This window comes from Cherax quadricarinatus, chromosome 30 (genome assembly GCF_038502225.1).
Source record: "Cherax quadricarinatus isolate ZL_2023a chromosome 30, ASM3850222v1, whole genome shotgun sequence".
In the NCBI taxonomy this organism is placed as follows: domain Eukaryota; kingdom Metazoa; phylum Arthropoda; class Malacostraca; order Decapoda; family Parastacidae; genus Cherax; species Cherax quadricarinatus.
Genome location: NC_091321.1, coordinates 2235173 through 2258739, shown reverse-complemented (window position 1 = coordinate 2258739; position 23567 = coordinate 2235173). Strand labels below are relative to the sequence as shown.

Sequence of the window (23567 nt, the reverse complement as noted above, 5' to 3'; positions counted from 1 at the left end):
TACATGAAAACATTTCTAATCTTGTATAACCTGTCACTTCTGTCAGGCCTGGTTTTGTCAGAGAAGTGCAACATACGTAACAGTAAGATAAACCTGTTCACTGGTATTATTTCACTGAAGGATGGGGTACAAATTAGCCGATCTGTGGACCAGTATGCTTTTATATTATGCTTATAGACGTGAGGCATAAGCATTATTGTTGCAAAAAGCAAATACATTTCTGCAACAGTCGTCTCTTTCCACCTGTGTAGTCTTGACTGTGGTGATAAGATCGTATTTGCCATGGTGTACTGAAAATACTTATTACTTTCCCTGACAATAATTTCCATCAATGGCTGGTCAAAGAATAATTCAAAGAATTCCAGTTCATTGGCCGTGGTTCCAAGGGGACAGGTAGGTAGAATTCCACTTTGCGAGTCATCAAAGTGGTGAGGGCTGGGAACAAAATTGGGATTTTGCTGCCAATCCCAGATACGGTTTGCTGGTGGATACTGGACATCATAGGCTGGTTGTACGGGTGGTTGTGGCGGGCTGGTGGGTGACGCTCCGCTTTGTCCTTGAACTGACGAGTCAGCAGCATGGGTTCCCGCGTGGCACAGCGAGTCACGCATGGCGGTGCCACTACCACCACCAGCCCCACTAACACCATCCACTGATGTCTCTGGCCCATCCATGCCAAGTGTAGCTACATCATCCTCACTATCACTACCTAAAACGGGTGTAGGGCCACGGGATGTACTCCGGGATGTACTCCGGGATGTACTCCGTCCCCTGGGCACAGCATAGGGTACACTACCCAAGCGCATGCGGCGGCGGACATACCGACGCTTCACTGGTGAATATGTTTCCTCACTATCACTACTCGAATGATCGTCGAGCGCAATAAAATCACAATCCACGTCAGAATCATCGTCATTACTGAAGTCAGAGGCCAGGCCACAGGAAAATATTAGTTTTCTCTTACGTTTAGGAACACCCGACGGTGAGTCACGAGTGCCCACACCAGAGGTAGAAGGTCGAGGATCGTCGGGGTTTTCTGCACTATTATCGATATCCTGGTCATTATTTTCGGTCACTAACTTATCAAAGCCGTAGAATTCGTCTTCATTTCCACTTCCATCAGTGTCAGAACTATCAGACAGGAAGAGGAGAGTCCCAATTTTCCGGGGAGTGAGAGCTGACTTGCGACGAGGCATGGTGAACAAGGGTGACTGAGCCGGCGTTCCCACAATGCTATGCAGGCGCCTAGATTTTTTGTTTATGGCGCACACCCACGGCGCAGACCCATTCTCTCATATGTAGGCCTATGAGCGCTTTCGCGCTAAATTTGACGGCGCTAGAATTTTGGCGTAGATCTACGGTTTGGACACTCACCGACCAGCCGTAGATCTACGGGACGGACCCTGAAAGGGTTAAATCTTTCAAACCAACCTTTGCTGGCCTTAACTTCATTCAAATCACCACTAGTTGCAGGCAATTTCTTTACCAAATCATCATGCACTCCAACACACGCACTCCACATTCATACTTTGCATTTATCTCATTTCAATAGTCATTAGCGCCTTTTTTCTCGAAGGGTTGGCACTAGAAGCTTTCTTGGGGCCCATGGTTACTTATTTTGCAGAAACAAGCACCAAAAAAGTGATAATATGGATAATATGGAATGTACCGAATGTATCCTTAGATGCGCGCACACCGGCTGGCTTGTAAACACTGGCACACACGGGGCAGTTCAAGCCACACGTGGACACGTCTTGTACGAATCGTATCGAACGTTGGGTTTTCCATCGAATGTCGAGGTGAAATTTTTGCTTTAAAATGCATCGAATGTCGATGCCATCGAATGTCGGGGGTCCACTGTACTGTACATACATTCATACAGTGTGCCTAGTTGTCCATATGATCATATACACGTGGTGTAACCAGTTCAAAGGTAAATTCTATCATCCATATGTCATTCCTACTGCACAATTTATCTAAAGCTTCCTGCAGGGATTAGTAGATATTCTGACTTCTTACATTTCAAAGACTTTGTGGCATCATTAGCAAATATTAATATAGTAACTTATTTTTTCTGACATAATTTATATAAATTAAACAATTTATAAGAAGAATTACTAAGTCTTGTAGGTCCTTGTTAGTGACATTTTCATCACATGGACATTTTCCTTTAGTGTGTAGTGCATATTTGATGTAAAGGTAACAAGATTTACCCGACATCTTACATGTTAATGAGAAAGAAAGAAGAGACCAGCAATCTTGGCAATGTCATGCTTTATGAGCAGTCAGTCATACAAGCTAAACTTCTAGAAAAATAGTTCTTGACAAAAATTTTACCTTATGCACTGCAATATATATTTATGTAAATTAACATAGTAAACAACTTTTTAATTTTGCACTGTAACTCAGAACACTAACTTAACCTTACCAAAATTATTGTAATATAATTTAGCATAATCCTACTTAACTCATCTTAGATCAGCATAAATTTAGTTAGTATTATTGAATATTAATGAAGTCGTAAGCCTCTTGCTTTAAGTGCCAAGTTAGAGGATGATGGTGTGCCATTCTGATTTTATTCAATAAACACCCTGCCACTCACCTCTTACACATTAATATTAATATTTTAAGGTAAGTAATAAGTGTACTCTGTGTGTATCTTACCTTTTATTGTGTTTTTAATGCCTATTTCTATTGCTAACTTAATATTAGTGTAAACTTTTTGTCTGGCATTTATTGCATATTTTATGTGTGCTCTGATAATAATACTTGTGGAGCTGTGTGGTAGCCAGGTGGAGGGACATTATGTTTTCTCTGCTCAGCCATCAGAGAAAACGTGTATGAATCTGCATTTGGCCCAGCCACTCCCTCACTGCTTTTGTTTACAATTTTCGGCATGAATTATTCATTACTTCTACCTTCGTTTATGATGGCATCTAAAGGTAGATGTTAGAAATTATTAAATTCAGTGAACAAGGTATGTCGATGTTAATAATACGGCTCTGGGCCACAGTGTAGGTAGCCGGTAGGTGTAGCCCAGTCGGGCTACACCTACCGGCTACCTACACTGACTTTCCTACAAATAAATACAACTCACCTCTCTTCCTATATTAAGACCACATATTTTAAGGTAAATAATGAGTGTACTGTATGTGTATTTTACCTCTCTGGGATATTTTAAATATCATATATTAAGTGTGAGACAGTGAGCCAGTGCTACCTACACCTGGGCTACCTGCACCTGACTTCCTACAAATAAGTACTACTCACCTCTCTCCCTACATTAAGATTACAAATACTTTAAGGTAAGTAATGAATTTACTGTGAATGTATTTTACTTTGTGTGTTTTTAATGTTTAGTTCTATTACTAACTTAATATAATTTAGTGTAAACTTGTTGTCTGGCATTTATATGCATTTATAAATGGAAAAAAATGGCGTTCTGCCTTCCGGCGATGTCTGCTTTCCGGCGACAGCCTGGAACCTAACCCGCCGCATAAGTGGGGCCCTACTGTATTTTTATAGTTCCTTGATAATGTGAGAAGTCACGAAAGAGCTTGGAATTCTACTTTTTTTTCACAGTGATTATTCTGCATACATATATATAAGTACATACAAATACTATTCTTACCCTGATGGTGCTGTTGACTAAAAATTCTGGATTCCAAAGATGCTGCATTAGAGGAACAAAGCAAGAGTTCATTGTAATGCATAACTCACATAGCAAGAAGCACAATAAAATAATGTGTATCAAGCAGTACTCTGCACGATACACATTCACTACACATACAACTTCATTTGTAAGTACCTGCACATTTGTAAGAGTGCTAATAATTGTTTTAAGTTTATGTTCAATTAAAAGTCAATTTCATCACCAAAACATTAATGAATGTCAATAAACAGCCCTAAAATGAGGTAAGAAAATATCCAAGCACTGTTTAGCAACTTTATAATTATCTTAGAGCTTTAGAAACTATCAAAAATCCCTTAATTGCATTCTCCAAAAAATATGACATTCAATATATATTTTTTCTGATTCAAAAACAAATCAATAGTGGCTAGACAAACCTAAATAAATTATCACAATATTCATGAGGAAAGGCAAAGTCTATAGGGGTCATACAGAAAGGAAGGTAAGCAAGTTTGATCTAAGGATGAAAAGAGTAGCTCATATTCATTAGCTCATAGCACTTACCTTGAAGAGCTTTAATCAATTAGTCAGTTGCATTACAGGATCATAAAATGATCCACATTGAGAAGTATCATGAAATCTCAAAAGCATCATAACAGAAAATACTCATGACAGCAGTGATACACAACATTGGAAAAAACTGACTCTATATTCAACGAAAATAAATAAGGCTAAATGTCCAGGTAAAGCCAATTGTACACATCAGGAAATACATATACAAAAGTTATGTTACATTAAAATGCTGAGAATAGTAATATATACAGGTTTGCCCAACATGCTGTGTTGTATACAGGAGGAGATCTAAGAGTACCTGTTAGAAATTTTATTAAAATACAGTATACACAAATGGGATACATTTTGGGGAAACAATTCTGAAAACTACTGGAATGAAGTTTAATATAAAGCCTGACACTGAAAGCAATTGAAGGTATTTGTGGCGATGTGATGACCCTTTCTTCCCAGAAAAAAACTGCCTTTCACTCACTCATATCTTTATGCATTACAAAGTTCGCTGTCCACTTAGTGGACAGTGGACTTTTAAACTGGAGTAATAACTAGCTTTAACATCACTTCTATTATTATCACTATGGACTCAAACCAAGTTTGAATATAAATGCTGCTGTTGAGGCCATGCTGAATATGTCAGATTATAAAAAAAGTTATTCCTATTCAAGAGAAAACCCACCATATTAGTGACTGCCATCTCTTTTACAAAGTAAAGAGAATACTATTAATAGTGCATTATTCTACAAGAAATATCCATAACCACATGATAGCAAAGAATAAAAATGAAACAACTAGACAATAAAAAAAAAAAAAACTTGAGTGCTGTATAAGATATTTATTAATCTTTTCATATGAATTCAAGAGATAAAAGGTGTGCCCCTGAATTAACATCTACATGACAAGGCTATATGCTGATAAAAAGTTTATCAATCAGCAGTATAATACAGTGAAACATTTATGGAAATACTGTACATGCAGTCAACGAAAATATCGGATTTGAAAACAGATAATGTTAACCTGTTGTAAGAATGGTGGAGGCAGCAGCAAGTTCCTGGTAAACATGATAGTTAGGGAGGAGGTAGGTGACCGTTGCAGTGACTTCATCCCACACACAACGGATGTCAGCTTCTTCACAGAGCAAGGCAAAGCATGACATGGCCACCAACACAGCATCCATGTCAATACTCCACAGGTACATTAGAAACACAACCTGTCATCAGTACCATCACTCATTAAATTTAATAACATGTCAGTAAACAAGAAAAAAATAATTTATATGTAAACTGTACCTTATTACATTTACTTAATCAGATGAATTAGTCATGATTTTACCTGAAAAACTCATAGTATACACATTATTTTGAACAAAACTAAAAGATAAACACAGTTTTAAAATATCAATTACAACCATGCAGTATTTGGAGCAGAATTTATTTTAAAATTAACATGGAGTTGATATGTTATGACCTATACAAAGATGGGAAAAGGCTGTTATTGAAAGGAACACAAAAGTCAAAAAGGTCAAAATGGTCATAAGATATATCAGTAATAGGCCTCGTAAGCCAAAAGACTAAATCTAAGTTAAGATATGATATTTCCAGGTGGTGCCTTAAGCTCTCTTGAATTTAAGGAGCACAGCCGTAACAAATGCTATTCAGCAAAGGCATTACTGAAGTAAATGGTATACTGTGGAATGGACCTATATATTGACAACATGACAGAAAATATACAATCTAGATCCCCAAGAATCCAACAAGTCTCTTGTTAACTATACATTTTAGCAAGTTGTAAATGAAGCTAAGACAAAAACAACTAGGGGTTGATATCTCAACAGACTGCACCCCCAATATACCTGGATTAAAAAAGGAGGACTACAACAGCATTCTACTAAAGTAACAGAGTACTCTACTTATCTTTCCCAAAGGCTTTTCCCTCAATAAATCACTACAACAGCCTGAATTTGAGATTTAACAACATTAGTCATTTCCCATCTATAATAATGCTTATTCCCTTTATCAAGTTTCAATTAGCCTTTAATTAAGCTGTGCATGACTTACACCATACATCAGGGAACCAGAATGGAGATGATATACTCTATATGCCTGATTTTCCATGCCTTCAAATTTGCCACCAGCCACTAATTTTAGGCTCAGTTATGTCCTGTGCTTTCTTCTTGTGCCAAGGTAAAAAAAAAATCACTTGTCACATGGCAAGTCCAGAGCATTATGGGTAACATAGCCTCAGTTGCAGTTTTGTTACAATGGGAAGGAGACATCACAGCCTGACTAGGAGTGAAATTCAGCATATTTTATATGCTAGAGACATCCCTGAGAGAGAAGCAGAGTGCTCTGGTTTTGAAGAAATTGAAGAAGTTAGTGGCACCAGGAATGTATGTAATGTCAGAGAAACCCAAGATATAGTAATGGCATCCACTTCAGGTCTAGATACACAGACACAGGAAAAGTTTAGTGAAGTTAGCGGTTTGAGCACGACAGTCGATAAGAATATGATTACAACACTGATACCGTTGATTCAAGTGACAGTAAGGTACTTTATTCACCAATAAGGCATAAACCCATCAGGCACTGCACAAGGTCTAGTAGTGCACTGTATAGGCTTGAATTATTCTATAGTGCTGTGATGATGTGGGAGATGGTAATGAAAGTGATTCTGTTGATACTGGTCTTAGTATTATTATAGCAGGAGCTGTAGTGCCACTACCTACTTTGTGACACCACAAGGCATATCACCCCAAGGGGCCCTGACACAAGCAGCTGCACCAAAACATGTCAAGTGGTACCACAAGCTATGCCATCACCAAATACAGTATTATAAAACCAAAAGCAAAAAGGATATGAAACTCACAGGAAGATACATTATGAGTCTGAATGGGATTCAAACAGTTATTACCAGCATACAATGGCCAATACATATGTTTCAGTGAAATCTTGGCTTCACAAGTGGAAAGATAACAATGTTGCAGAGATGAATTTATTCTTAGCAACACTAATGATCATGCCACACGTTCCAAAAATAATTTATCGAAATATTGGAGTACAGATAAACTTACATAAACATCAGCTTCAGTGAAATATTGACAGCTGGCTGCTCTTTGTTCTTAGTGACAAAAGTAATCACCAAAAAAAATTAATTGTGGCACAAAATAAGAGAAATGATCATGCACTTGAAGCAAAAATTCAGCAAATTCTTTTATTCCTTTAGGAACATTGTTACTGATGAGTCTTTGATATTATTCAAAATCAGGCTTCCCTTCAGCAATAAATATCAAGCAAAAGACATTGCTATGGTATCAAACTGTTTGTGATATATAACTCAAACTGGTATAGTTTTAGATATTGTGTACACAAGCAAAAACTTTGGAAAATACCAGAAACTTTTTAGAAATATCTACTGTTGTTGTCACAAAAATGATGGTACTGTACCTTGGCAAAGTGCATACTTCATTCACAGATAACTGATGAACTAGCCTTTTATTTTGTGATTTCTTGAAGATAAGCAATACAAAAACATGCAAGACAGTGCAAAGAAATAGAAAATTTATGCCATCATTCAAAAAACCATTAGCTCAAAATGAAATGCAAGTGCATTTCTGTGGAATGATGAGAGACTTAACAATGTTGACAACCCTACACAGGCATGAAATGAAACAAACTGGAAATGTGAACATACATTCAGAAGAACTTATTCAAAAACCACTTGCAGTTATCAGTTAAACACTATGCCTTTGGTTGACAAATCAGACATGCAAAATGAATCAGTGGATTGTCAGAAAAAGTTTAAAGTGGTTTATGAAATTGTATTCTTTTTTATCTCTTAGATGTGGTAAGGCTAAATGCTTACAATATGTTCTAAGTGAAAACCTGCAAAGATGCAAAACTTCAATGACTTCCATTTATTTGTCACATGACAGACAACAGAAACGTACTGAGGGGCCACCTCCACCAATTCTCCAACAAATTAAGGAAAGTGATTAACCCTTTCAGGGTCCGTGCCATAGATCTACGGCTTTACATTGAGGGTCCAAACTGTAGATCTACGCCATGAGCTCAGCTCACTCTGATAAGCTGTGAGAAGTAAATTTGGGCCTAGATACGAGAGGATACATCTATGTGGTATATGTGCATCACATAAAACAAATCCTGCAGCACACAGTGCAAAATGAGAGAAAAAAACTTAGACCATAATTTTCGATTAAAACAACAACTTTGCAGTGTTTTTTTGTATAAATGTGGTGATATTATTTATAAAATTATTACAATATTGCATAATGGTAAATCTTCTGTTTTTTCGTTTGAATAAAAATTCATTATGTGAATAAAAAATAAAAATGGAATTCATTTGTAAAGCCTGAAAACGTAACTAATGAACAGAGGAAATGTTAGTTTAGTGCCAGGAATGCCTGCATTGTTTATTCTGGATCCTATTTTGAAACTGGAATATTTTGAACTTTGCATTAAATTGGCCCAATTACCAATTTCCGATCACATTATTTTGTAGGTGAAACAGGTGATTTGGTGATTTCTTGTGCTCAATCAATAGAATAGAAGTGATACTACTGAAATAACTAAGAATTTGGTCGACTGGAATAATGTAATTGGCCTAAAATGGGAGTCAAAGTCGGCAAAATCACCGATGCATAAATATCTCTGACACATCAAAATTCGTGGGAGCATAATTTCGTCAGTTTTCCACCAAATTTCGTACTTTTTGTTTTATTACATTCAGAAAAAGATTCTCTACCATTTCATAAGAAAACAATAAAATTATTTTTTGAAAATTCTTAGACACTGGTGCACACTTCGAAATTTGGCCTCTGGGCCCTGAAAGGGTTAATTATGGCTAAAAAGAATGTGCCCATATCCCTTCAACTATTCCTTCAACAGAAAAAAGGAGGAAACAGAGGAGGTGCTATCTGTGAATGTACTGTTCCAGAAAACCAACTCAGAGATCCATGATTCTGTTGTAAGGTTAATCACAGAACAGGTGGGGCTCTAACCCACAGCAGACAAGTCCTAAAACTCGGTGTTGTTAAGATTTCCTGAGTCATTTTTGTAAGGTGTGATGTGGCACTCTGCCTAGCTGAATGTTTCAAGCAAAAACCACATCAAAAAATTTTAATATAAAGAAAGCAAGGGGCTAGTAACCCTTTCTCCTGTATATATTACTAAATTTAAAATTAGAAACTTTCGTTTTTCCTTTTGGGCCACCCCACCTCAGTGAGATACAGCCGGTGCATTGAAAGAAGATTAAAGTGGCTGACAAACCTAAGCTAGTGAAAAAGGGCTGAGAAATTAACATAGAGATGGAAAGACATTTGTTACAGTAACTATGAGAACAGATGAAGAGAGATACAGTGCCTGCAGGTTATATCCATGAGCATGCAAGTCCAAGGTACACAGTGCCTGCAAGTTATATTTGTGAGAATGCAGGTCCAAGGAACAGTAAAGTTACACTTCCAGGATCTTGGAACAAATTACATAAAAAGTCTTGAGATACAATACCTCTTCTGGAACAGATTAATATCTTAACTCAAGGGACCAATGTACTATACATAACTGTTAAGGTACACTGCATACTAAAAGATTTAACATACCTCCAGTTTGATATGAGCTTGTTTGCAAATAGCTATGTGAGCACCGATGTTACAGTTGGCATAGTCTTTGTGGCGAAGGAGAAAGGCATTACGGCACACCAGGATATCTCTCAGCCACTTAAGTATTTCTGTGTAATTGACGATCTGATGTTGTATGAGCTTTTGCGATATAGAAAACAGCACCTGCGAACTGGAAACAAATTATGGAATATAAAAAAAATAATTTAAATATAGTATTTTCATCCTCAATGTAAATCCAATATGAAAATATTGGATTTACATTGTCACAAAGAAACTAAACATGTAATAGCTGTGTTAGAACATTCATAGAAGGTATTTCAATGTCTTACCCCATTATGTCTCACAATATATAACATTATGAAATAAGAGACTGATCAAAATAACCTATGGTACAGTATGTTTTAACTGATTTGTGAGATATTTACACCCTAAGTAATTTATTTTTCAACAAACCAGCCAGATCCCACCAAGGCAGAGTGACTAAAAAATATAAAAAAAACTTAAGTTTTTCTTTTTTAAATTTAGTAATTTATACAGAAGAGGTCACTAGCCCTTTGACCCCAACAGTTTAGTTGCCTCCTGTGACATGCATGGCTTATGGAGGAAGAATTCTGTTCCACTTCCCTGTGGATATTAGAGGAAATAAAGAACAAGAACTATAAAGAAAATAGAAGAAAAAACCCATATGGGTGTGTAAATATAAATATGCATGAACATACATGTGTAGCATGACCTAAATGTAAGTAGAATAATATAAAATAAAATTAAATAAAATAAAATAATATCTTACAAAAATGTAAATAAATAAATGTCCATTAAAAAAATTACAGAACAGCAGAAACTTGAATAATATGTTCACAGATGGCACTACTGTAATTCAGCAAAATGCGATTAAAAAAGCTGTATCAATAACTTCAATTTGCACTCCCACTTTCCCTATTGGTGCGAGTAACTGCTGATGGGCTTGTGAAAGGCATGCAATAGGAAATTCCTGACAACACCAGTAGGCAAGGCCACTGGCCATTGTTTATGTTGCTGCTAAACTTGCAGACTTTTTTGCTGAAAAATTCCCTTGACATATTCAGAAGCTTAGTACTGAAGCAGCTAATGAAGTCATATCATCAGCTATATTAAGAACTGATGAGTAAAATTTAGAAGTGAATTACAGAATTCTTTACTACCCAAGAACAACCAGCAACTTTTCACAACTCTTCATCAACATCAACAGTAACCACATCAACTATCTTCATCTACTGCTATGCAACAAACAGGACTTTAGGGCACATTGGTGAGATCTAACCAGCATAATGAGCCCACCTAAAGCCTCTAACTGTAAGGTATCCATAACCCCCATTCTGTCAAGACAAACCTGTGACCAACTTCAGGGGTTCTTCTACCCTCTTAGATCATACTTCCTTGTTGACTGTCTGGTCAACCAGTCTATTGCTGCCAACAGCCTGGATGATCTGGTATCTCCAGTAGGTACCTTCATAAAAACTTTACCCTTCATTCCAGCAATATTTCTCATATCTAACAGGAAAAGATTAGAGAGTTGGTAACTATGAATATTAACACTAACTGACCCTATGGCACCTCTGCTCTTCAATAGGATTATTCTAAACCTCCTCACATTTTTTACTCCAGAAATTTTGTTCCAGTAGCATCTAGAGTTAGGACCTGAGCAAACAATAACCACTGCCACCACAGCTGCCACCCATCCACATGCAAGAAGGACCTATTTTTAATCTATTTCACTACTAGTCAAAGCACTAGGAATAAAACTGATGAACTAATATTAACCCCTCTCACTGTCCAGACCCCTGAAATTAATACTGCTCTCAGTGTCTACACTGAAAAAAAATTTCTTCTGATATGGTCAAGAATCTTTTTCTGAAGATAATGACACCAAAACTGCAAAATTTGATGGAAAATTTTTTGAATTACGTAAGTGCCAAGTTAGCAGTCTGGGCACAATTTACACACTGGCAGTTTCACCCACACTGAGTCTTATTTTAAGCCAATTCCATAGCTCCAGTCAACCAAATTCTTAGCTAATTTGCTAATCCAAAATAAACAATGCAGACATTCCAGGCACTAAAGCAACATTTCCTTTGTTCATTAATCACATACAAATTCATAATCATGAAAAAGCAAAGATTTACACTATTTCTCAGATAATAAAATACTATAACCAAGAATGATTGGTCATGGTTTACAGCCTCCCTGAAACCAACCAATATCATCCCTATCAAATGATACCAATAAACAGCCAATAAAACCAAAAAACCCATCCAAAAAAATACTGCAAAGTCATTATTTTAAACCATACATGGTGAAAGTTTTGCTTTTCCAATCATGCACCAAGTGGGGCAGGAATTTTTCTTATATTATGCACACTCACAACATAGACCCATTCTCTCATATCCAGGCCAAAATTTACTACTCACAGCTTATCTGAGTGAGATGAGCTCATGATGTAGACCTACTTGAGGGACCATGGCCTTAATGAAGTAGTTGTATGGGACTGTCAATAAAAGGGTTAAAGAAAATGGCCATTTTATGCTGATAAATTAAGAGAATAATACAAATTTTTTTAATTAAATGACCTCCCTGGAGAAATGCTCTTAACCCCCTCTTGATGCAAGTTAAGGGTCAAAGAACTCAACTGTACAGAAATGGAATAACAAAAGGCTGCAAGGAGGTAATCACAATATACTCAGTATTGACCAAGTAGGTGTAAGACAGTTGAAGAGGTAGGACCAAGAGTGTTCACAAATAAAACCTAAACATCAGAATAAGTAAAAATGATACAAGAAAGAACTTCCTCACCAGGAGTGTTCTGAGTACACACATTAGAGAACAAGGTACTCGCACCAATTCAGCTTTTGTGAATTTCAGTGCAAATACTGTACAAAAGAACTCAATGAACAATTATTAGTTGGGAGTAAAGGTCCAGGAGCTAGAGTTAAACCTTCAATAAACACAGAGAAGCACAATGAGTAAAACAAATCTGAATGTGTCTAAGTTATTAAAAGTAAAACTGGTTTATAGATTTTCTGTCTAGGACACACAATGAAACTAAGATAGCAAGATCATTATTAAAAATTAAGAAAATATCAGTGAAGACACTTACCTGACATCCCAAAATGTATTTATAGGTGCTTCTGGGTTCCACATCTCAATTTTCTCTGGCTGATGGAGAACAAGCAATGCCTCCATGGCCTCAGCAGCCACATCTGGCATAGATGGGTTATGGACTAGTGACACCAAACCATTGATCAGTTCCAAGGTGGAGCTTTGAATTTCATGACCCGCTTTGCTCTGATTCTGTTATGGGAACAATTTTCTAAATACATTTAACCAAAAACATGGAAGAGTTATTAAAAATTAAGAAAATATCAGTGAAGACACTTACCTGACATCCCAAAAATATAGACAGTAATAAAATATAGATAATAATAATGAATCTGCATATACTGTACAGATATTCGTAAAATATTTCCGAGAACAAAATGGAAAACTTCAAGTACAATGTTCTTCATTGTTCTTGTGTGTAGGGAGATATCATCTGTTAAATAAAATAAAAATTTGTCATCTCTCAATGTTCTAACAAAAATCCTTCTGCTGTGGGACCCTGTAAGACCTAGCTAAAATTTTATCACCTATGCATACCATACCAGCACAGCCTGACAGTTAATTTTATTTGTGCCCAAAACAGTCTTGCTCGCTTCTCACTGATCATTAGTCTATTACTACTGTTGTGGTGCACTGGAACCAGATGGGACATTTATGCCTCACCAGCTCTGGTTATCATCCAGATTTTGTAGTGTCAACACCTACCTTCTCCACCTGCATTACATCACTCCCTGCCAGTTCTCCATCTGCTCTACAACTAGACTGCTTCAGGTAAACTGCCTACATCTGCATAAGTTATTCATTTTCTTCACATCTACTTGTGGATGTCACCCCCCTCTGCTTGCCCCACAAAACTGAACTTGAAGCATTTATGTCAACTGTCTGAACTTGTCCTTCAAGCATTGGTTCTAAATGGGTTTTCTTGCAGTGGCTCTTCCTCTCTATATCCAAGGTTGTCCAGAGATGATTCTTAGTACAATACGACTTATTCATTCACATGAGGTTGCCATCAGGGCTTTCCTAGAGGCCTAATTTTCCTTTGTTCTTTGTCCAACTTTCCCTAGACCCTCTACAGGAATGAACTTGGCCAGGCCCGAGGCCCATGTTTTGTGTAGCAGGTCTCCACTTTGTTTAGAGCAGGTAGCTAGTAATATAATTACCGGATTGTCTTGTGGCCATACAGCCCAACTTTTGCCCTTTTATTGTTTGGGATATGCTAGTTGTAGGTGTGTCCATCCTCTCCAGACACACACACCTCCTTCTTTGCTCATTAGCCATTAGGATAAACACTGGCTACAAGTATAAAAATTACATATAGCTGAGGCTACACGTGCAACATCTGGGTATCTTTATTGTAGACGTTTCACCATCCAGTGGCTTTATCAATACAAATTCCAGGACATAACTTGAAGACAGTAGGACTATATACAGAAGATGAGGTAATCAGTTCCTCAACCTTGGAGTAGGTGCGAAGAGCACCGTAGTCATGGAGATTCTGAAGCAGAAGCAAGGAGCCTGGTGCTTATATACTAACGTCAGGTGGAAATGGGACGTGTAGCAGACGAGGGCATAGTCACTGGTAGGCACATTGTTTTTCCTGAACACTCTGGGAGTTTCAGAGTGATACACCAATAAAGGCTTCACTTTGCAATCACCACTAGCATTGGCACACATCAACAGAGTAAGCCTGTCTTTCATAGGCTTATGTCCTGGGAGTGCCTTTTCCTCCTGAGTAATGTAGTTCCTGCTTGGCATTTTCTTCCAAAACAGGCCTGTTTTGTCGCAATTAAACACTTGTTCAGGTTTCAAGTCTTAACTGTCTATATAATCCTTGAATTCCTTCACATTTTTTCAGCTGCTTTTTGGTCTGAACTGGCAGCCTCACCATGCCTAATCACACTATGTATGTCACTACGATTCTTAAATCTTTCAAACCAACCTTTGCTGGCCTTAAATTCACTCACATCAGCACTAGTTGCAGGCAATTTCTTTACCAAATCGTCATGCAACTGCCTCGCCTTTTCACAAATGATCGCTTGAGAGATGCTATCTCCTGCTGTTTTTCATTTATCCACACCAATAACAGTCTCTCAACATTTTCTAACACTTGTGGTCGCTGTTTCGTAATCACAGTTGCACCTTTTGCAAGAACAGCTTCCTTGATTGCCATTTTCCTGCTCACTATAGTAGAGATGGTTGATTGGGGTTTACCAGAACACAACAGTTTAGAAGCACTATATACATATAAAAATACACAACATATCCCTCCAAACTGTCAATATCCCAAACCCCTCCTTTAGAGTGCAGGTATTGTACTTCCCATTTCCAGGACTCAAGTCCAGCTATATAAAAATAACCGGTTTCCCTGAATCCCTTCACTAAATATTACCCTGCTAACACTCCAACAGATCGTCAGGTCCCAAATACCATTCGTTTCCATTCACTCCTATTGAACACGCTCACGCACACCTGCTGGAAGTCCAAGCCCCTCGCCCACAAAACCTCCCTTGCCCCTTCCTTCCAACCTTTTCGAGGATACTTTGTTTTATCTATATTTAATGAACCACTGGGAATACAGCATACATGTTTTACCTTCTATTTTCCTATCTGTTTAATGAATGTTCATTTTGTATGTAGTCCTGGGAAAGTCATTCATAACAATCTGAGTCTGGAACCAAGATGTAACAAATGAAGTCAAAACATTTAACATAGAAACACAGAAATCTTCACTGGTTCATTTAACCCCACACACAAAAAAGAATGGGTACTTATTCATTTATCAAAACTTTAATCATAGTATAGGCAGCTGTAACTGTAAGGTGTGGAAAATCAAATTAGCTTGGTGCAGGAGGGCCCCACTTATACAGCAGGTTAGGTTCCAGGCTACTGCTGTAAAGTGAAAATCACTATAAAGTGAATCACAGCCTCTTTTCACTTTCAAATGCACATAAAAGCCTGATAACATGTTTACACTATCATATATTAAGTGAGAAATAAAGATAGGCCTAAAAAATCCACATACTGTATGTGCATTACTTAAAAATATTTTCGTCCTTAGGCACCTAAAGTCAGTACCTGACGAACCAGGCTGTGGTTCATACATCAGCTTGCATGCGGCCAGCAGTAACAGCCTGGTTGATCAGACCCTGATCCACCATGAGGCCTGGTCTCAGACCGGGCCGCTGGGGCACTGACCCCTGAAACCCTCTCCAGGTAAACTCCAGGTATAGTGAGTGTATTAGCAAAATGCTGTAAAGTGGGGCCCTCCTGTACTAGCACAAGAACCTCTTTATGTGTCAATTTGGGAATTTTAGGAACCACTAAGTGAATCTCCATGGCCAGGATGAGTGCAAAGGATCTCTCAATATAGCCCATGAGTGAAGCTCTATATCCTGAGAAGAGGGATGGAATAAAATTACTTTTCCACTTAACAGAAAGTCTACCATGCCTGCCCATCACTCTCATTTCAAGGTTTAGTACACTAAAAATCCTTGCATGGTCACAGATAAATCCCTAGTTCTTATATATACCTGAAGAACTCCCCACTGTCAAGACTTATGAGAACCACATGAGTAAATTAGTGATCATCGACTAGTATGGGTCATATCACACAATTACTAAAACTTTATACGTGATCTGAATCACTTTCCATCTTTTGTTTCAGACACACATCTTGTCAGACTGGATGCCTAAAAGTCACAAAGAACCTTTCTATATCTTGGCAAATGGTGCACTCCTAGAGCCCACTTACAATCCTCAGTGAACTTCGGTCTGAATATCTGAAATTAATTTACCTTATACAATAGTGTATTATGCTAATATCCCACAAAAGCAACTTCATGGACTAAAAGAATTGTGTGTGTTTACGCTGCTATGGCCAAGGAATCAGCCACTACTTTGGTGAATTGGGTTCTTGGGGTGGTCTCAGACCTCTACATCCCTTTGCTATCATAATTAACTTCCTTGACCATTTAAAAAAAAATCTTGCAGTGGCAGCGAGATAAATAAAATATATAAACCATTTCATGTGTGGTATCTTCCTTGTCATAGTTTGGACAAAGAAAGGTAATCCTTTAGTATTATAACTGGGCAGGGCTAATAGCTGACTGGTAAGTATGCTCTCTCTATATGCTCTTCATGCAATGGTTAGTATTTCTTTCATTTTAAGAAGTTTAACACCTGATTCTCTTGTTTGAACTTCAGCATGCCCTCTTGTTCTCAGTAATGTTTGCCTGAGGTATAATAACAAACTGTATTTTGTACAATACTATATACTAATGCACATACAAGCTGAATTTAAAATTCCAGTATTGCTTCTAATGACTATTTCCAAATTCTCTTCAGTGACTGCAAACATTTTAATAACATCTGTTAATGAAAGATCTGTTAATGAAAAGTCTGTTAATGAGAGGTTTCACTGTATACAGTGGACCCTCGGTTATCAACCAACTTGCTTATTGGCTGTTTTTTCAGCTTCCGGTTATCGGCTCTTGTTTCGCTAATCGGCAGTATGGTACGCGCTGCCAGCTGCGTGCGTGTCAGTCTGGCTTTGTCTCTGGGCAAATGAGGAAGCTTCTGCTCGCTCATCCAAACATTTCACTATAATTCATTGATTTTTGAGGTTATCGATTAAGTGCAACTGGGAAATAAGTAACCATAGCCCCAAAGTTCCTTTGGTAAAGAAAGTAAGAAACAAGATGGAATTTAACCCTTTCAGGGTTTCAGCCATACTAGTACGGCTTACGCACCAGGGTTTTTGACGTACTAGTATGCCTAAATTCTAGCGCCCTCAAATCTAGTGAGAGAAAGCTGGTAGGCTGACATATGAAAGAATGGGTCTATGTGGTCAGTGTGCACAGTATAAAAAAAAATCCTGCAGCACACAGTGCGTAATGAGAAAAAAAAATTTTTACCATGTTTTTGGATTAAAACAGCGACTTTGCACTGTATTTTCGTATGGTATTTATTGTTGTATTCTAGTTTTCCTGGTCTCATTTTATTGAATGGAAGACATATTACAGAAATTGAGATGATTTTGACTGGTTTTATAAAGAAAACTACCTTGAAATTGCACTCAAAGTAGCAGAAATGTTCGATTTTTACCAAAGTTCAAAAGTAAACAAATCATGCTATGCGTCCAATGCACTTCAACTGGTGAGTCTAATATTCTTTCACAAGTGCGCTGATAATATTTATACCATTTCTACACCAATGCAGTAGTCTGCATAACAGTAAATCTTCTATTTTTTTGTGAGAATAAAAATTCAAAGTGGAAAGCAAAAGAATGTAAGAGGGGCATGAGGACATGACTAATGAACAGAGGAAATGTTATTTTAGTGTCAGGAATGTCTTTCTTGTTTATTCTGGACCCTATTCAGAAATTGGCATCTTTTGAAATTTGTGTGAAATTTGCAAAATTGCTAAATTCTGACCACTGTATTGGATAGTTGAAATCGGTAAATGGGTGGTTTCTTGTACTCATTCGATAGAAAAAATGGAGTTCTAGTGAAGTAATGATGATTTTTGTCAACAAGTACACTGGAATTGGCCAAAAATAGGGCTCAAAGTGGGCAAAATCGCCGATGCGTAAACATCGTCGAGACCGCTAACTTCACGAGAGCATAATTCCCTAAGTTTTCCACCAAATTTCATACTTTTGGTGTCATTATGATCGGGAAAAGATTCTCTATCTTTTCATAAGAAAAAAAAATATTTTTTTTTTTTGAAATTTGGGCGACCCTGAGAACAAGTCTCTGAGAGGGCCTGTCGACCATGAAAGGGTTAAGAAAGAAGTTGTTGAAAAGTATGAGAGTGGTGTTCAAGTGCCAGGACTTGCCAGGATGTATGAGAATAACAAATCGACAATCATTTCTATCCTGGCAAAGAAAGAACAAATCAAGGAAGCTGATGTGGTGAAAGGAGTAAATGTGCTAACCAAACAAAGGTCACCGATAATGGAAGATATGGAGAAGTTGTTAGTTTTGTGGATCACCAAAAAACAATTAGCTAGAGATAGTGTTGTGGAGTCGATGATTTGTGAGAAGGCAAGGCAGCTGCATGCGGATCTTGTAAAGAAAATGCCTGGAACAAGTGCTGATGTTAGTGAATTTAGGGCCAGCCTTTGCTAGCCCTAAATTCACTAACAGCAGCACTGTAAATTCACTGACAGCAGTGAATTTAATACACACTGTGTATGCCACTGTAGTGGCATACACAGTGTGGTAAGGCATGGGGAGTAAGTTCAGACAAATGTGCGGTTGAAAAATTTATGCAGGAATTCAAGGGGTACGTAGAGGCTGAAGGATTCCTCCCCTAACAAGTCTTCAATTGTGACGAAACAGGCCTCTTTTAGAAGAAAATGCCAGAGGACCTACATTATGCAGGAGGAAGAAGCACTGACAACACACAAGCCTATGAAAGACAGGCCTACTCTTTTGTTTCGTGCTAATGCTAGTGGGGATTTTAAAGTGAAGCGTTTACTGGTGCATCACCCTGAAAACCCCAGTGTGCTCCAGAAAAACAATGTCGTCAAGAATAGATTGTGTGTGATGTGGAAAGCTATTAATAAGGCATGGATCAAAGAGTGGGTCAATGATGTGGTTGGCCCTAGTGTGAAAAAATACCTCCTGGAAAAGAAATTGCCATTTAAGTGCCTCCTGGTACTGGACAATGATTCTGCTCATCCTCCAAACCTGGAAGACCAATTGCTTAGGGACTTCAGTTTTATAACAGTGAAGTTCTTGCCTCCTAACACCACTCCTCTCATCCAGCCCATGGACCAGCAGGTCATTTCTAACTTCAAAAAAAAAAAAAAATACACAAAAGCAGTGTTTCAAAGGTGCTTTGAAGTGACCTCGGACATTCATTTGACCCAAAGAGAGTTCTGGAGGAATAACTTCAGTATCCTCCACTGCATAAGCCTTATAGGTATGGCTTGGCAGGGAGTGACTTCCAGGACTTTGAATTCTGCTCGGAGAAAATTGTGGCCAGATTGTGACCAAGAGAGGGATTTTGAAAGGTTTGGGGCTGACCCTGTGGACCCTATGCCTGTTGTGCAATCTATTGTGGCACTGGGGAAGTCCATGGAGTTGGATGTAAGTGGCTAGGATGTGGCAGAGTTGGTGGAGGACCACAGGGAAGAGCTAACCACTGAAGAGATGCAAGACCTTCAACTGGAACAGCAACAGACTGCAGCTGAGGAAATTGCTTCAGAGAAGGAAGAGAGATGGGAGAAGGTGCCTTCTTCAGTGATTAAGGACATGTGTGCAAAGTGGAATGAGTTGCGAAGTTTTGTTGAAAAGTATCACCCTGACCAAGCTGAAACAAGCCATGTCTGCAACATGTTCAGTGACAAAACCTTGTCCCACTTCAGTGAAATCTTAAAGAGCCCACAGAAACAAAGCACTCTGGACAGTTATTTTGTGTCAGGGGTCCAGTGACTCTCAAGCTGGTCCTAGTGGCATTAAAAGACAAAGAAGGGAAGTAACCCCTGAGAGGGACTTGTTACCTTAAGTCCTTATGGAGGGGGATTTCCCTTCCAAACAATAACCTCAACTCCCTCTCTCCTCCTCCCTATCTTCCAACAAGAGTCTTCAAAAAAGGTATGTAATAAAGATTTAATTGTTCAAGTATTTATGTATTTTATTTAGTTCTCATTGTTTTGTGTATGTAAAACCATAATTAATCTTCAAAAAATGTATTTTTTGTTAATATTTTTGGGCATCTGGAATGGATTAATTGTATTTACATTAATTCTTATGGGAAATATTATTTTGGTTTTCGGCCATTTCGGTTTTAGGCCGACCTTCTGGAACGGATTACAGCTGATAACCAAGGGTCCACTGTATATCATTATGGAGTATTGAATGAAGCTGAGCAGGTACAAGGTATAGGCCCATGAATTAGTTTCTATACTTCACCTTGCTACACTGAGATGAAGCGTAAGAGAAATACCAAGATACTAACTTACATTAAGCATGAGCATTGGGTCAGCATGGATGAGACGAACCATCCATAATAAAAGGTTCTTGTATGATGGTGCTTCCTCTGATGACTTCTCTTTGAACTTCAAGGTAACCACTTTCTCCTTCAGCGTAAAGGTCTGGGAATACACCAAGTTATGCACTGTATTATTATACTAAATACTCATGTCATGGGCTAATAATATTAACAGTATTACATAAAATATATTACCTAAACTTCAAGAAATACAATCATGTTAATTTCTTAACAAAATTTAAATTTGACAACATTATGAGCAAATTTTCATAAAACTGCATTAATAAAGGTAATAACATGAATATACATACGTTAAGATGGTACCCTGAATATCTACAATCTTTATAACAGCCTAAAACAGAATAGTGAACATGCTAGGGGAATCTCTATATTTATGTACAACATAATTACAACGCTTACAATAAATGGCATTGGGTGTATGCTATGGGACAGTCCAAACTCTCAAGCCTTCATAACCAAAATGAGTAAATGTGTGTGTAGAGTAAATTATGCTACTAGATACACAGTTATTTCCAATAAAGCCTAGTTTTATTCAAGAAAATAAACATTTTAGCTTTTCTTGAAACTGATGTTGAGATTTACAACTCCAATGCTTATTTGTGTTAATTAAGATATTATTAGACAGGAATTAGTTTTATAATACCTGAGACAATACAACTGTAATATTCCTACTAAACTGTACTACCATCCAACACTATCTTAATCCCAGTCCTACAGGTTCATCAGCAACAAAAAAATGTTATTCTCTCATACATCTGACCACTTTGTCCTTTAAAAGATTGTTTATAGAACCGAACTAATGTTTTCTAATTGAATTATCAAGATATCTGAAGAATTCATGAGAGTTCATGCTATCTATCAACATTTTCAAGATTTTGCTGATGAAATTCTTAAACAAAAACACTTGAAAAATCAGAAAACAGACACATTTACTTCCTGCTCTAAATACTCTAATGCAATTTTGTATACTGTATTTACAAAACACTAGAACCATTTGGATATTCAGCACTTTAAACATATTCTGCTTCTAATATTATCAAATTTATACTAATCAGTATTAACTGTTACTGTCATGTCCAACCAGCTTTAAAATTGCAGTACATGAAACACAATCACAAAACAGGTAAAATTATTTTAAAGTATTTTTCATTCTGCAATTTTTTTTTTTAACACATGAGCCATATCCATCAAGGCAAGGTGACCTAAACAGAAAAATGAAAGTTTTCCTTTTTAAATTTAGTAATTTATACAGAAAGGGTTACTAGCCCCTTGCTCCCGGCATTTTAGTCGCCTCTTACAACACACATGGCTTACGGAGGAAGAATTCTGTTCCACTTCCCCATGGAGGTAAGAGGAAATAAAGAAGAACATGCATGTACATGCATGTGTAGTGTGACCTAAGTGCAAGTAGAAGTAGCAAGATATATCTGGTATCCCACATGTATATGAGGCATAAAAATAAGATACCAGCAATTCCTAACATCATGTAAAACAATTACAGGTTTCCATTTCACACTCATCTGGCATGACAGTAGTACATCCCTGGGTGGTTGCTGTCTACCAACCTACTACCTAGATTCTGCAATCTATATTCACAATTTGATGTCATTAGCAATAAATGCCACCAAAGTTAGATGAAAGGGGAAATATCCCCTCCATTTATGCCAAGAGATGCTGGGTTTTGAGGCAAGCACCCTGTTGGAAGAGTGGCACCTCTCCCAAAGAAGAGGGCCTTACCTCTATGCACAAACCACTCAAGCATCACCACCATGTTAAGGTGACTCATAGTTGGGATGACTAATACAGGTACTATATACTCGACTACAGGTGTCCCCTGCTGTGTGCAGTAGAAGCACTCTGAACTTATGGAAGCAGTACTAAGCTCAATCATGCCATAAACATTTAATTCTGCCTAATAAGAATGCTCAATAAGTTTTATGAACCTCACCGCCTGCATTCAGTAAATGTATAGTGTGTTGCACACTTGAAAATACTAATGGAAATGATACAGAGCATATATTTACCCTGTATAAAAAGAGGAAAATCTGTACTGCATTGAGGAACCTGTCTTAATGCCAACAAAATTTCTGAGAATCTGTTTAAGCCAATTTCTTTATGTACATTAATTAGGTTTGGCTAGGTTGAATCAGATTGTTAAGTTACTATCAACTAGTAAGTAAGTAAGTTTATTCAGGTACATATACACTAATACAGTTACATAGATTATCAAACATAGCAGCATATGTGGAGAGAACCTAGGATAACCCAAAAAAGTCAGTGACTTATTTCCATTGGGGTCCTTTTAATACCTTATTATTATAGAATGTAGGAGATATCTTATTATACTAGAAAGGATATATACTAGGAATAAGGTAGAAAGAGTAATTTACATTTACGTATGTGTTAGCTAAAAAAATAAAAAATCATTCTCCTCCCTTTCTGTCACTACATTCATTAGGTACCTTTTGGTTCTCTTCTTGAACTGGCTCATGCTATGACTGGCTTTGGCATGTGCAGGCAATCTGTTCCATTCCTTTATTGCTGTACAATAGAAGGTGTATGAAGCCTGGCAACTGATTG

General features: G+C 37.5%; 1 protein-coding gene across 10 annotated transcripts in view; it reads right to left on the bottom strand.

Annotated features, from left to right (window-relative positions):
• Positions 1–23567, bottom strand: part of Nf1 (neurofibromin 1) — a 644633-nt gene that overhangs the window by 467529 nt on the left and 153537 nt on the right. For 9 of the 10 annotated variants that reach the window (XR_011392599.1, XM_053781766.2, XM_053781772.2 and 6 more), the window contains exons 11-15: positions 20938–21069; positions 12967–13160; positions 9813–10002; positions 5216–5408; positions 3632–3673 (exon numbers count right to left, since the gene is read on the bottom strand). Coding sequence is in view for 9 of the 10 variants with exons in the window: in XM_053781766.2 (XP_053637741.1) it covers positions 3632–3673; positions 5216–5408; positions 9813–10002; positions 12967–13160; positions 20938–21069 (751 nt within the window). In the remaining variant the exon portion in view is untranslated. The remainder of the gene's footprint in view (positions 1–3631; positions 3674–5215; positions 5409–9812; positions 10003–12966; positions 13161–20937; positions 21070–23567) is intronic. The other variant, XM_053781767.2, reaches the window with a different exon arrangement.